At 41.7% G+C, this 15,484-nt stretch overlaps 2 protein-coding genes across 6 annotated transcripts; both read left to right on the top strand.

Annotated features, from left to right (window-relative positions):
- Window positions 1-1,348: 1,348 nt before the first annotated feature.
- On the top strand, window positions 1,349-7,276 carry LOC147453030 (uncharacterized). Its single transcript, XM_086519068.1, has 5 exons — window positions 1,349-1,495; window positions 2,260-2,324; window positions 2,600-2,672; window positions 7,112-7,142; window positions 7,221-7,276. Exons 1-5 carry the CDS (start codon window positions 1,349-1,351, stop codon window positions 7,274-7,276), a joined length of 372 nt encoding a protein of 123 aa, XP_086375194.1.
- Window positions 7,277-9,223: 1,947 nt separating this feature from the next.
- LOC147453031 (SEC14 cytosolic factor-like) lies at window positions 9,224-13,062 on the top strand. Of its 5 annotated transcripts, none has more exons than XM_086518551.1 (7): window positions 9,237-9,440; window positions 9,516-9,774; window positions 9,889-9,907; window positions 10,006-10,111; window positions 10,183-10,293; window positions 11,035-11,235; window positions 12,770-13,062. In XM_086518551.1, the coding sequence occupies exons 1-6, from the start codon at window positions 9,351-9,353 to the stop codon at window positions 11,197-11,199; spliced, it is 750 nt and encodes a 249-aa protein (XP_086374677.1). In that variant the 5' UTR covers window positions 9,237-9,350; the 3' UTR covers window positions 11,200-11,235; window positions 12,770-13,062. The 5 variants fall into 5 exon arrangements, with proteins under 5 accessions (XP_086374679.1, XP_086374677.1, XP_086374678.1 ...); XM_086518549.1 differs by having other exon boundaries at window positions 9,239-9,440; window positions 9,871-9,907; XM_086518550.1 differs by having other exon boundaries at window positions 9,239-9,440; window positions 9,871-9,907; window positions 11,035-11,227.
- Window positions 13,063-15,484: the final 2,422 nt, after the last annotated feature.

The following is a 15,484-nucleotide window of genomic DNA, read 5'->3' on the forward strand; positions in this document are numbered from 1 at the left end:
ATATTAGCAGCATCATGTTGGCAAAGAATCCAGTCTACCATGCTCGCACTAAACACATTGAGGTACATTATCACTTCATTAGAGAAAAAGTTTTGGCAAATGAGATTGATTTGGTGTATGTGAAGACAAATGATCAAGTTGCGGATATATTCACAAAAGCTCTTGGAAAGGAGAAGTTTTGCTACTTTCGTGAAGCATTGGGAATCCATCATATGCAAGCTCACTCTCAGCTTGAGGGGGAGTGTTAAAGAATATGATGTTAAAGAATATGCCCATTGTGCTATGGGCGGCTGGACACTGACTATACTATGTTGTAAATATACTTTGGATAATAGTTCAAAAAAAGAAGAAGAGAAGAGCAGCTCGTTGAATGGCTGCTACAGGGTAACGATTGTGTGTGTGTGTCTCGATGTGTGTTGGTGTGTGTGTGTAGTCTTCTTTTCTACCTTCTCCATCACCTGCGCACTCTACACTTTCATGCCAAGCCTGCAAGAACCTAGACATCTACTAGAACCTAGACATCTACTTGAACCGTGGGAGCTCGCAAGAGAAAGGTTGGGGGAAGCGGTGCCGGGAGCACGTCCCTTGGCAATGGAAGCGTCGGCGGCAGCAACATGCTGCGTTTCTACACAGACGACGTCCCTGGCTTCAAGATGAACCCCAACTTCGTCCTCGGCATGGTCTTCTTCATTGTAGCTGTCGCACTCCTCCACGCTGTAGGCAAGATCTATGCATATCGATCTGCTGCTTAGCTATTAAGGCCTCTTTTCTTGGTTTTAGTCATAATTTTGTAAGGTTGTAAAGATCTGTAAGGTTGCGAAATTGACTGCCTACAAGTCTGTTGTAAAATCTCTTGAGCAATTTTGCATTAGATACATCTGATTCATCACAAGACCTCGTCGTTTTTGACAAGTTTGGGTATGGCCGGATGGTTGTGAGTCTTTATGCATACAATAACGTATATGTATGCAAGTTCCAAATTATGTATGTGTGTTGCTTTTCTGAGATGTAATGTTGGTCTCTGTTGCTCACATGTGGAAAGTTAAGTCACACCACTTCACTTATGCTCGTGGGTGACTCTGATCGGCCTTAACATGAACTCCCAGTGTGCTGCTATACATTTGCGAGATCGATTTTCTCAGCAGCTATGGGTAATTTGTTTGTCTGAGGCAATCATCATATATCAAATGAAAGATGTTTGCTGATCTCGTTGCCACGTACATGGAAAATACCTCTATTGATACGATGCAGCCAGAGGTGAATCGCCTCTTTTTTGAGTGCACGTGGCTCTGCAGATATGGTGCTTGAATGTTAGAACCTGAGGATTTCCCCTCAGTGAGAACTCAGCATGTCCACTGTACTCGTCGCTCATGATGTGATTATGATGCAAATATGGAGTGATGGCAGAAGAGTTGAAAATCTTGCAGGGAGCAGATCTTCCAAGTCTTATGCTCTACAGACATTGTCGATGGCGATGCATACATATGCTCCTGATGTTTGTAGAGTTTCCAACCTTTCTTTCAATTTTCCTTTCCCCGCCAGCACACTTTGGAAGTATGTGGCTTGACCTCCTAATTGCCACAACAGGGATGATTGCGTCTCTCTGATCCCCATACTATGAGGGCTTTCATTCACAAATTCCACATGTGACACATGATTCAATGCACATTGAGATTGTTGCATCTCTTCTAAAATGTGAGCCAAGACCGTCTCTTTGCCGAGCCCACCTTCGCCCACTATACCCACTAGACAGAGCCATGGTACCCTAAAACTCAATGCTCTAGGGTTTGTGGCGATGATGCAGGGTGTGGTAGTAGCGTTGGGGCAATACGATATACTGCATGTTGTCTGTAAGAGTATTTGGAGGACCTTGAGGGCCATGGAGTACACAGATGGCGTTAGCAGACCAAGGCTAGTCACAGCGCACAACACTTCTACCAAATCCCTCTTATCAACTCTAATTGTTTGGTTGGTGATTCCTCGTTTCACAATGCTGCCAATTGTCCTTTAGATCTTCATTACTTGCTAGTGCATCTTGCATGGATAACTAATTTGATGTTTTGAGACCATGTCCACCTTGTGCAACGTCTAGGAGGGTAGAGTTATTATGCACGGGTAGGGGGTGTCCATGCTGAGGATAAAGGGGTCTCACTAGCAATTATAGAAGCTATGTGTGTATGTCCACCTTCAACTACCTTACTTAGCTCGTTTCTGCAGGCGCAACTAATTATGGCCTAACTCTACCGTGTTTCATTGCAGACAGATCAAGAGAAACTTGGACGCGACTCCTCTACATTTGCAACGGCGACATATTCCAACGTGCGGTGAGTACAAAGTGCCACATTTTAATCTTGAACGCTGAGGACACCGTAAAAAGGAACACACCGAAAATTGCATGCTGCCGTGGGAATGGCACGTTCCCTCGTATTATAAAAATTGGGGAGGACTGTGCAAAATCCCCCATGCAGGGACACCAGCACGTTTTCTTTTTTTTCTATAACATAAGAGATAAAGAACACATACAAATAATGAGATTACTCTCAGAACCTTAAACATTGTGCTATTACTTTTCTAACACTTCGTACTTATTCTTTGCAAGGGACATTCAAGAACTCAGCTACTGCTTGCCTCTTCTCAGTCTGAAACCCCACAAGAGCGCAATCCAGCACCAGGTACATAGTTGTTTCAAACGCTTGAACTATCCGTTGCTTAGCCGTGACTAGTAACTAAATATCACAAGGTTCTGATCGCATTGAACCATTAAGATTGAGTCTGACTGAAGCCGTCAATGGACCATCACCGAAAGCGTAGGATACACCTCAGCAGATCGAAAGCCAGACATCGCACTTCAATGAAGAAGTAGGCTAGATTTCTACCATGCTCACAATCATGGATTGATATCGTCAATTTAGTACACCGATGGAGTTCAAAAATAGCAATGACATTCAGACCTTTAAGCATATGCTTTGTTTGTGGTGTAGTTTTCATCCAAAGAAGTGCCTCTTTTCATTGTACTCAAGCTCCAGATGAGACATCGGTTGCAATGTTTGCTAGCAGTCTACTGGTATCCAGTTTATAGGCTACACAAATAGAAACACAATGGGTGCAGTGCTCCGCTTGTGAGAACTCAATGCACGTCGCAGAAATTGTGTGCCGTTACTTCCAGACTACACAAGAAGAATACTGAACGGGAATCAACTTCACATACAACTACTGAGCGTCATTGACATATCTATCAACGCCATCTCAACAGTGACAACAATAGCACGTGGTACACTAGACAGACGTTCAATATTAGATAACCCTCTGCTATCATGGAGTAAAGAGCATAGAACAACCTTCACAGAGCAAGACCTAGCTACATCACAAGTGGCAGACATACTTGCATTCAATCTTGAGAACAACTTCGTACTACAGAAGTACATGTCGATGGCTGAACGACCGAATAAGAAGCTTGGCCTCTACATACTAAGTCAAGATAGTGTGAGCAAGATCATTCAGCACCAACAAGACAACGCACCGTTTGCACTAATGGCGCAGCTTGACACGAGTTTGATGTTTGGTATCATCGAAAACATCGTTGAACCAGCCAGGAGAAGAGCATTCACCGCTAGCGATACTTACGAATTTGCTTCTCTGCAGCTCCGTGGCCGTCAACAATTTCTTGAGAGAACAGTTACTTTCAAGCCCAACGGCATGCCTGCTGCAGCAAGCTCCGTGAAGGACATCACAATAGAGACGGCAGTGTTTCCATTCCTGTTTCCTTTCGGGAAAGGCCAATATGATGGTAAAATCAACTTCAGTGTATATGTAAAGGTACGTGCATCGACTTTGTTCTCCGTTTACACCCTGTACAAGCCATACCTTCTCATAATGTACCAAGTAAAGCAGGCTCTTATGTTGGCTAACAATACACACACAAGCTTGTTGCAAAGGGACATTGACAACTACAAGAAGGCCAATCGTATAGCAACTGACGAGGACACTGTGAGACATGTGCTTCGGTACAGCACCCCTTCCAGCATGCCAGGCTCTTGCTCGTGGCACCGCAAGAACCTAAAGGACTTGATAGCAATGGTGGACGAATGGGGAATGCCTGATTTCTTCTTGACTTTCACTGCCGATGAGGTCACAGACACAAGATGGCCTGAGATTGACACGATCGAGCTAATTGCACGTCATTTGAACGCCTCCTTCACTTGGACAAACTGCCCGGTCGAATGCGCCCTCACCTTCCACACTAAATTCCAAATGCTTATGTCCAAATATATACTTGCGAAAGGTGTGTTGGGCCGTGTGCAACACCACTTGGTTAGATATGAGGTCCAAAATAGAGGATCACTGCATGCTCATGTCATACTGTGGATGCATGAAGAAGACAAAGAGCAACTATCTGCTGAGATAACTGCATACATCCCGCCAGAAACCAGCACTGTGGTTTTGCCAGAAGTGAGCCGCCTCCGACAACTAGTGCTCAGGAAACAACTTCACAAGTGCCGTACAAGTTGTTACCACGGTCAAAGAGATGGAGTATGTAAACACGGTTTTCCATTTCATGCACAGCCAAATCCAAACCCAGTCTTCAACGAACAAAATCACAGATGGCAATACTTCAGGCCCTAGCATGAAGACAGAAATGCCGTACCGTACCACCCTACACTGCTTCTGCTATGGGGTGCACATATGAATATACAGTGGGTCACCAATTCATCATTGTCCTATTACCTCCTGAAGTATACACTCAAAACTGAACCAATGGGTCATCTCAACATCCGCTCAGAAGATGCAGAGCGCTTAGGCCTAGGTGGCCTTGACACTGTGAAATTTAAGCTGATCTCAGCCTCTTTACTGTCGAAGCCTATCTCAGCAACAGAAGTGGCATTAAATTGTTTGCAAATCCCAATCATTTCAAAGAGTGACACCGTCCAATACGTTGACTCATCACCCCCGGCACTATGACAACGAATCATTTCTCACAACAATGATGTCGTGCTGCACCCTGTCGATCTGTATTGCGCACGACCACAAAGTCTGGAGAATCTTACGTTCTACAACTTCCACAAGAATTACATAGTGACAAAGGGAAAAAAAGAAAAAAAAATATTTCGGAGGCGAACACCTACGGCCAATCGCTGGAGCGGCAACACCGACTAGTCCGTTTCACAGACTTCCACCCAGGGCATCATCCAGAGGCTTTCTTTTACAACGTGCTGCTAAAGAGCATCACCTTTAGAAACGAATCCCAGCTCCTGTCACCGGAGAACACGTCCAAGTCATACTATCTTGAGTGCAAACTTAGAAATTTGATACTGACAGATGAGGACCTTGAGATGTACATCACAGAGTATACACAACGAAATATGCTCGCGACAGATCAAACACACCAATTTCACAACATGATACTACAGAAGACATCCTCAACAAAGGCTACCTCATTTCAATCTCCAGATGTGCAAACAGACTACGAGCAACAGGACACGACTTCTCGTATCTCTGCCCTTCTAAACAAGCTTCAAAACATCCAGAACGCGTCACTGACATCTGAACAAGCAGAGATCTACAAGAAGCTCACAGCAGCAAAGGGTGGTCTGCATGTGATCACAGGCACTCCTGGCAGTGGCAAAAGCTTCCTCATAAGATATATCACAAGCCAACTCATAATGCAAGGGGAAACTGTCACACTCGCTGCTTCGACTGGTGTAGTGGCCACGAGGTTAAGCAGCATCGCAACAACTATCCATTACCAATTCAAGATACCGGTGTGCACACAGCAGTATCCCTTGTCAATCTCCGAAATTGATGATAGATACGTCAGTATCAAATAAGCAGACACGATTATCATAGACGAGATTTCTATGTTGACAAAGCAAACTTTTGATCTCATAGTACAACAAATTGTGAATGTCACCAACGACACACTGCTAGACCCATTCAAAGATAAAAAGCTCTTCTTGTTCGGTGATTTCGCACAGTTGCCGCCGGTATGCAAGCATCAAAATGATCATTGCTACTCATGCCACATCACAAGCTCCACTTATTGGTTCACTGCTACTACGTACATTATGCCTTGCTCAGTGCGCCATGCAAAAGATATCTCTTTCATAGAGTTCCTCAATACAATAAGAGTCAGGCTCCCCACAAAGAAAGAGATCCACGATTCGCTCGGTGACCGCATCATAACACAGGATCAAATAGATCAACACATGGATAGGAATATGACAATCATTTGCACACACAAGAGTGACGCTCGATATTATAATAACCTTCTCTTGGAACGCTTCCATCGGCATAGTCACATCATCCAAATCGGCCTCAAGACAAACGCACACAACGTCCCTGAGCTCCAAGCATGGCTTGAAGATCCCGACTTCCACGCAATTGACAGAATAGCAGAAGGAGCAAAGGCGCTGATAATAGAGAACATAGACTTAACAATTGGAGCAGCCAATGGATCACTTTGTCGCGTAGACGAAATCCTCCAAGATGAAGAAGGAGGCATCAAAGCGACACATCCAAACAGGAACTTACACTTCGACGGTCAAAGCATAGCAGACGGACATTCAATGGGCACTGGTACCATAAATCCACTTTCCCACTAGCTCTCGCCTATGCTATGATTGGACACAAGTCCCAAGGCGCAACGATCAACTCCAACGTCTTGCTCATTGTAAAAGAAATTTTCGCCCCTGGTCTTCTATACGTGATGCTATCACGCGTCACTGAGCGAACCCGACTACATTTACTAGAGCTACCTACACCAGAGATGTTCACACCATCTAGATTTTTGAACTTCTAGCCGAGAATGTTTCCTACGCCCTCTTCAGTATCAATTCCTGTTTCTTTTAAACAGATGAAATCGCCTTGTAACTGCCTTCTATATAAAGCAGGAATTTTTGTTTAACTGCTTGTCTTCTCTTCTATGGACTTCTCATGTTCAATATGTTGCATTGCTGAGACACCTTCCCTATCACCCCTGCTCACTCTGATCCACCTTTTGTAAATTTACTGCTCTTCCCTTTTTCACTTCATTCATTTTTGTTTAAACGTTTGTCAGATCTTATGCTTCAGAAATACTACAAGAGGTCATCAAAATAAATTTTTTTACGCGCAGGAAACTGAATCAAACAATGGATCACAACACGGTACATTTTGCACGCTTCTTTGATCTTGCATCTGCCTGTGTGGACACATGCAAATCAATCACTCATTTTACTGTGCAGCTCTTCAAGCAATATACGAACAACGCAAAGGAAACGCAATCAGCGATACAACCTAAGAGATTTTACCTCACGACTAAGAAGATGAGATTGGCAAACTCAGCAGGCGAGAAACCCCATGCGTATATTGAGGGGCTCCATACTTTTCAAGAACGTCGCAACTTCATGAACAAGTGCGACGCAAGATATAAAGCTCTAGACCAAACAATGGCCACACCAAACACAGAAAGGATGACAATAGGTACTATTAGAAAAGGAAAATATAATGCCTTCTATGTGTAGTGCTAACAAGCTTGCTCCTGCATCCTGTAGGTCTCATGAAGAAAATACTTGAAGAGCTTGATATCCAGTACGAGGATGATGAGAGTATGTTGCGTAATGTTGAAGCACAACAACTCCTCGACACAAAAACTGAAGGAATTACATTGTACGCGATGGAGCATCTGCGGTTTGGTTACAACATTGACTTGGCTGAACTTTCAAAAGCCACTCAAGAAAAATGTGCCGGTATCTTGACAAATTTCATGACTTCGGCAAACCACACGCATGACGCAACTAATCCACCTATCACAATCCAGAAGGTAGCATGGCACTACAGCGAACACAAGGCAATAAATTATGGACAACCAGCCTCCCCATACGAGCCAGTTGCAACAGACCAAGGCAAGTATGGATAACAAGTATCACTAGCTTCTATTCACTTCTCCGCAGCAATGTCATTTTTTTATTGACCTAACCAATCTGGATGTACTGCAGATTTAGACACTCATCAACAACTAGAGACAAGCATCGGCCTTCCACCCCAGAAAAAACAGCGTCGCGGGAAGAATACATAGTCTACAGTATACGCTGCACGAAGAACGATAGGAGATATATCGGAGTCACAAATAACATCCATAAACGCATTGGCCAGCACAAGCGCAATCCTTCGAAGAGAATGCGAGCGGACATTCAGACACACATTCCTTTCGAGAACAATTTTGAAATTACCACTTTAGCAACCAGTACCAATATTCATAAAGCTAGAAACTTAGAATTTTTTTATATTAAACAACACAAGACAACAACTGCATTAGGTTATAACGTTTGTTCTGGACATCCACCAAGGTTGAGAAAATATTATTTTTTGAAAAAAAACACGAAGGTATAGCTGTAAACTTCTGCTGTCTTTATTTCATTGTTTTGTTCACTGTCTTTGTCACATAATTTTGATCATTGCCTACAACAATCTCTTTCTGTTTCCATTCAAACTATGACAGGCATGACAACTTATCAACTGTTTTGATTTAAATGCCTTTTCTTTTCAGTTTAGAATGGGTAGGCCAATTCTAGCTGATCTGATTGAGCAACAACCAGAATTTGAAACTGCAATGTACAAGTTCCAATACTGTCTTTACCCACATTTGCAAGAGCGGGTACTCAAACACTACATGCATAAATGGAGCGAGTTCATTCCATGGCCAGTTCAACCACCTACCCCATGGCATCCACATTACATCACTTGGGATACACTCATTCGACAAATCACCATCGACATCGCCGTGCTGGCTAGTTGCTCCACAAAACACCATTGTATGTTGTTCGTGTAGATTGCAGACGTGCTCGGTCTACTCGAAACTATAGAATTAAATTACTCTAACGTAGTCCCCAACCACCTTCACTCAGCTAAACAATTCGTTTCGCGCTATTTCTCTATCAACGAGTTCCCCACACGCGTCACTCTGAAGAGCATCTTATCAATATAGTCCTCCTCCTCTTCTCCACATAAGATTTGTCCATTTCATTGTAAAGAAATCATTGCATGCTACATACAATGTTCCGTTCATAATTCTTCAATTTTTTGGCATACTATTTTCATCAAATCGTTTCAATCACTTACACTCACTTGGCGCAAGAAAGTTTGTGCAAAACAAATAATACGTGCTTTCTATCTCTCTCTCTCACCTTTCATTTCGACAATCTTCTTTTCGGATGTATACTCTTGTTGAGTGCTTGCTCTCTCTAATTGAAATCGCCTTCAGTTTGTTATCCACTTCCGCTTATACAGGCTGACGAAGCACTCTAGTTGAAAAGTTGTACCCAGGGTTGCAAGCTGCTGCCTTCGTAGGTAGACGAGGAGCAGTAGCAAGCAGCATGGACGTCCGGCCGCTGGAGGACGATGGCATGCAGACGAAGCTCGCCGAGATGCGCACCTCTCTCCTCGCGCAAGGCGTCTCCATGCAGGTACTAATTACAGCTTTCCCCTTCTGCTCCTACTCATATTCCTGCGCAGGCATTCAAATCGCTCAACATATGCAGGGAATCGACGACCCCATGCTGTTGAGGTTCTTGCGTGCGCGCGCAATGCACGTGCCTCGTGCTGCAAAGATGCTGGCGGAGCACCAGACATGGAGAGCTTCCTTTGTACCTAGCGGATTCATCTCAGAGAGCCAAATAGAGAGTGAGCTGGCCCAGGGCAAGGCCTTTCTGCAAGGCGTCTGCAAGAAGACGGGCCACCCTCTTCTTTTCATGATTGCTCGCCATCATTACAGGAGTACCGACTTCCAAGAGTTCAAGAGTAAGATGTATGCTTTTCATGAGGCTGCACATGTTATAGGCATATGCACACCATGCATTTATGATATCTTTCTTTTGATCTTGCCTGTTGAGTTAGGATTTGTGGTGTACGCAGCGGACAAAACCATAGCCAGGTACAGGTTTGATTGAGTAAGGCATGCATGTAACATGACATCACAAGCCGTATGCGGCTTTCATGAACTGATATTTCTTGTGCATGGTTGCTCTTCAGTGCTCAGGCCGGTGCTGAAAAGTATGTCACGATTGTGGATTTGGAAGGAATTGGATACAAGAACATGGACATCAAGTCTCTTTTCTCAAGCCTCCATCTCTTGCAGGTACTCTGATTCTCTCTCCTTGTTCCATGTGAGCCTTGATTTTTAAGTGTGTAGCTTCGTTTTCGTTCCAGAACTATTACCCAGAGCGAATGGCGAGGCTGTATTTTGTGAAGGTGCCCTCAATATTCACATCTTTCTGGAAAATGGTGTCACCTTTTATTGACAAAGTGACACGAGAAAAGGTATTGGCTTCTATATCCACACACACACACACACACACTCACACACTCACACACAGGTGTTTCGGAAACTTAAATATATGTATGCGGTCTGACAAAGTCTTAACGTTCGACTTTAATTGAGGTAGAGGGAAGTAAAACATGTAGTGCCCAAGAATTCTCCTTTAGAGCTTTGTAGGGGAATAGAAAGCATAAAAGCTGGTAGAAGTTGTTGAAATGTCTGGCCTTTCAAAGCAGGTGGCAGGTTTGATAGTTAAGGCCCTCTAAGATCTGAGTTTGCTAAAACTAGCATACCTTTTGAACATCAAAAAGGGATGTGCCACAAAAGGGGCAATCAGGTGTGTCGGACTCTAGACTTGTTGTACCCAGCCGATGCCTTCTACTTCTTGTGATGGTCTTCTTAATGGAATGTGAAACATATGCCAATTGTTGTTTAACAGAGCTTAAGGAATCTTCTTCTGGCCTTCTGAATGGAACGTGCGCGGCATGCGCCAATTGTTGTTTGAGAGAGCTCAAGAAATCATGTGCTTTGGCTGCGTATCCTTTCGTCTCTAGGGATCCAGCGAGCACTGCTAGTTTCGAAGCGCTGTGACAAAACCCTCTAGAGAATTTGGGAGCCATGAAACTGAGAAACATAGGGGTAGTATGTAGTTTTGGCCTCTCTCAAACTTTGATTTTTACCTTTTTTTTTTTTTGCTTCCAAACCAGAAGTATGCATGATTGCTACCCTTTTTTTTGACCTAGATTTTTTTCCTGGATGGCAACAAGGCAAGTGACGCCCTCATCGAGGAGTTTGGTGCCGACCAAATTCCTAAAGTGTATGGAGGTAAGACAGAGATGATTTCAATTCAAGATGCGGTCGTCCCCAATTGGCCCCCAGCAGACGCTTCTGGCTCCATTATGTCATGATGGCACAAAGGAGCCAGTGATGCCAAAGGTACGATGGTAAGTGTTTGTTAAGGTTTCTGAATGCTACGATTTTAGGCTCTGGTTCATGGCAGTCATTGACTTGAGCATTCGATGTCTCATTATTTGCATGCTATAGAGCAGATCAATGCTTCTTCCTAAAGGGTAATAGCTCTACTTTCTCCCCTCGGTTAAATTTCGAGCACTAGAGCCTACGTGGCACTATCGAAAGGAATTGATTTTTTTTTTCATCTTGAAATTTTTAAAGGCCTGCGCTTTTGCCACATAGGCAGAAGCGCTTGAAATTCATCATTGCCCGAGAGGCATGTCCCCTTTGGGAGAGAAGTCAAATCCAAACCTAGGAAGTTGTTCTTATACCTTGCCATGAAGATGTCCTAGGAAGATGTTTTGGAGGGAATTTGTAAGGAGAGCTTTGAGGGAGAGAAATTGTTGCTTTGGTTTGTGGGTACATAAAATTGACAGGGAAAGAGTCCATTATGCCTTGGTGTAAGGAATTGCTATGTCTAACAAAAGAGTCCTTTATCAAGTGGCTTTTTGGCAAGCAAGACTTAATATTTCACAAAGATGAATAGCTATGATTTTGTGAACCAGATACCTATCAACATCCTCTCAGTAGAATGGTTATGAAGGTTGAAAGGCAGAAAAAATGTTTTGCACTACTTCCTCGGGGGGCTCACTTGCGACTTTGTAATCAATACACTGGAGTTCCATCGGAATGGAGTTCCATCGGAAGGGTTTATTTAGTCCCATTTTAGACACATTTTAAGCGTACAGATTGGTACCAATCAAAAGGGAGATACACAGATCGAATAGGAAAAGGGTTTGTTATGATCATGAAAAGCCTGCATATTAGGGGTTACTTCAAGCAGTTTAAAATACCATCGATATTTAGTGGATAAATATGTAGAATTACACTAGGATCTATAATAGAATCAAAATCTTGCCTAAGCAGGCTGCAATGACTTTCTATGGCTCATTCGGAGCCTTATTTAGTCTTTCTCATTTCAGAAAAATCTAAATAAATTTCATGAAAGTCAATTTGCAATGTGAAATGGTGCTAGTTTCGCAGTAATCAATAAGGGGGACAATGAGAGGCTATTGGCCTATTGTCCACCTCTTTGGATCAAAGCTCGAGATGCTATGACCATAACAGGGCTTGCCAAAAACATTTTTCTTATCCGACAAAAACACTTACAGTTTTTAGGTCAAAATTTGAAGCATTTACATTAAAATATATAAAATTTGCTCATAACCAAGGGCTTCTGCCTTTAGGTCTCAGCCTGATCCATAGTTTCCTTTCTTGCACTAGCCTTTGGTCAAGGGAAAAGCATTCTCACATTAATTTGAGTCCTCAGTCCTTTCTCTCACTTTTGTGCACACAAAGGTGGAGCTATTGCCACCTTTTGTTGTTCATTACTTGCATCGTGGCATTGTCCTTGTGGATATGGTTAGGTAGGCCATTCTTTGTGTAAATTTTTCCTTGTACATGAAAACTTTGATGTGACTTTTGAGTCTTTTTGCCTTTAACTTGATAACTTTCATGCTTACACAGGCAAGAGGAGGCAGGCTACTTTAAAGGTAATCCAGTCGCAGCCCAAAAGGTGCAGTTACTCATGCAAGAGGAGACCCCCCTCGCTAATTGCACCTTGGAAGGGTGCAGTTAGTGAAGGGAGGGGAGGGGTGACCCATAATGGTTACCCCCCCCCCCCCCTAAGAAGCCACTTTCATATAGCAAGCACTTACCTTGTTAGTATTGGATATGCAAATAAATGCTGAACAGGTTTCTTCTATAAGATGACTTATTATTTGAATCAATGTTGCAAAGCATTAATGCTAGTTCCAATACTAAGCATCGCGTTAGCATAAGCGTTTGGGTAATATCAAATATAGTCTATGATAATATATATTATGTGCTTTTGTAAGCTAGATAAACACCATTTGGTCATTGGGTGTTGCAAAGATTGCCGGGCCTCATTTTTCTAGTGTACTGTCTAAATTTTTTTGACTCGATGCTTTGATTGAGGCAATTGACAGATCATGTCTACATTTGATGTCAACCCTCGTGTATCAGAAGCTCATTAGCATCACACATTCTACTCTCTCTTCTTTGATTAATCAAGTTGCCCACCTCTTAATCATTGTTTGAATCGCATTCAATCATCATCCATCCTCAGTAGTCAAGTGTATTAGTCACCACTATTTCACAATCTTTCCTCTTAAATTAGTTAAAATCATGGCAACTTCCTAATAACTCTATTACCAAGCACTACCATTAAAAAGAAAATTCAATTACACAACTCTCCTCAATTGAATGCTGACCGTTGATTATTTTCTCTCTCTTTAATTTTCTCAAAGCAAGAATCCAAAACAAATTCTTTTTTTTTAGCATAAGGCTTCTTTGTTAGAGAAATAAAAGGTTACTTTTTTTGGAAAAAGGTGTGACAACAATCAACTTTTTAGTTTACAATATATTACAAAAGCCCCTCTTTAAAGAGAGGCACACAAATGTCAACACCCTCTCACAAGTTCTTAAAAGAAATAATTTAAAATAAAATTTATTACTATTAAGTTGCCATGTGGCATTAGTTGGAAAGCTTTTTCCAATGGTTTAGATTTGCACCCAAAAATCCACCCTTTACCCATGACTACTTATGTAGTTCAAAAATCAATCAAGGGTCTAGGTTTTGTAAAATCCTGTAACTATCATAGTACAACTTTGGCTATACAAGTTTGGTTTTATCCCACCAATAAACTTTTAAATTTGCCTTGTAAAATCAAACCCCAAATTAGGAACAATGTTAAGGAAAAATATGTCTCAGCTTAATATTGTGCCGTTTTCAATTTCAAAAATGTCAGTTGAGGGCAAGGGGAAAAGAAGAAATTCTGCCCCAAAATAGTGTAAAAATGTGAATAAATAACCTAATTTTCTAAAATTTCCTCTTGGCAAAATCAAGGAAAGGATTTTTGTATGTTTGGAAAAGTGATTTTTCCCTAGCACGGATTAGGAGGCATGTTACTGAAATGGATGGATAAGTTCTGAGTAAACAAGACAAAATAGGTGCAAGGTAAGGAAATATATGTCTTTAAACATTGATGGAGTTCATTGAAGAGAAAGATGCATACGATAAAATGAGGGTTGTGTGTAGGTAGTCATGTTGACACTTCACGCACTTGATGCAAAAATTTCAACAAGATTCACGTCTAAGTGAGGAACTTTTTGTTGTTGACTCTTGTACTGTTGTGATGCCTTTGGGTCCCAACACAAGAAGTTTTGGGCAAATTCTCACAATAATTCCCACATTGTGACTTACCTCAACATCATGAGCTTCTGTGAAAGAGGCACCGCATACCTAGCTAGGTACGATTGGGGGCAGGGGACGAGCCGACGGTCCTCTGTCCCCAATCGTACTTAGCTAGGTATGCGGAGCCTCTCGAGCAGAAGCTCATGATGTTATTCATTATATGAAAAACATTGGAAAAGACTCCGTTTTCCTACATGAGAAAATTTCTAAATCTTTGTGATGCCTTTGGGTCCCAACCAAAGAAAAGGCTCCTTACGACACACAAGTGTCTTGATCACACCCCACCACGTATACCTTTGTGACATCAAAACAATTTTCCAGAACAAATTCGTCGATTCCATTTTTAATGCTTCAACTTTTCTTTTAAGGTTAGTTGTTTGTGTAAAACTTTGCTAGTTTTCTTCAACGAAAGTGACATATATTTTCTCTTTTGGCTTTGCTAAAACCAACCATACAAGAGAAGACATTAACAAGTGTACTCCACCTTAACAAGGCGAGACGGTACTAAGGCATGAGAGTTATGGAAAGTACGTTTAAATAAATGCTTGCAATTACATGGGATTTTTGTTGTTATAATGTAAACTTGTATTATCAATCACAAATAATTTATATTGTCAAGGGTCCCACTTGAATGATAAGGTGAAAGGTGCACATTGCACATTAATATTTTGAAAAAAAAATTAAAATAAAGAAAAATAAAAACAATAAAGTAAAAAGACACATTGAAAAACTTTTTTTTAAAAAAATGCTATCATAAATAAGATAAATTTAATAAGCATAAGAAATAATAAAATAATTTAATAAAATGAATCTTTATAAACTCCGTAAATGAAGGGGCTCTTTGCAAATCAAAATATTTTTAAAAAAGTTCATTGAGCCAATATAAATTCCTTAAATGAAGGACTCATTGCGAATTAAAATATTAAAAAAACAACTCATTGAGCTAATACTTCACATCATGGGAT

Source organism: Adiantum capillus-veneris, chromosome 8, assembly GCF_014529385.1.
Source record: "Adiantum capillus-veneris isolate H3 chromosome 8, ASM1452938v2, whole genome shotgun sequence".
Classification (NCBI taxonomy): domain Eukaryota; kingdom Viridiplantae; phylum Streptophyta; class Polypodiopsida; order Polypodiales; family Pteridaceae; genus Adiantum; species Adiantum capillus-veneris.

Excerpts from the sequence above, each read along its gene's own strand:
- LOC147453030 (XM_086519068.1), top strand. The coding sequence starts at position 1,349 with ATGTCCACTGTACTCGTCGCTCATGATGTGATTATGATGCAAATATGG. Across the intron at positions 1,496-2,259 it reads TGCATACATATGCTCCTGAT|ACAGATCAAGAGAAACTTGG; the intron begins GTTTGTAGAGTT and ends GTTTCATTGCAG. Across the intron at positions 2,325-2,599 it reads GCGACATATTCCAACGTGCG|GGACATTCAAGAACTCAGCT; the intron begins GTGAGTACAAAG and ends ATTCTTTGCAAG.
- LOC147453031 (XM_086518549.1), top strand. The coding sequence starts at position 9,351 with ATGGACGTCCGGCCGCTGGAGGACGATGGCATGCAGACGAAGCTCGCC. Across the intron at positions 9,908-10,005 it reads GCGGACAAAACCATAGCCAG|TGCTCAGGCCGGTGCTGAAA; the intron begins GTACAGGTTTGA and ends GTTGCTCTTCAG. Across the intron at positions 10,294-11,034 it reads ACAAAGTGACACGAGAAAAG|ATTTTTTTCCTGGATGGCAA; the intron begins GTATTGGCTTCT and ends TTTTTGACCTAG.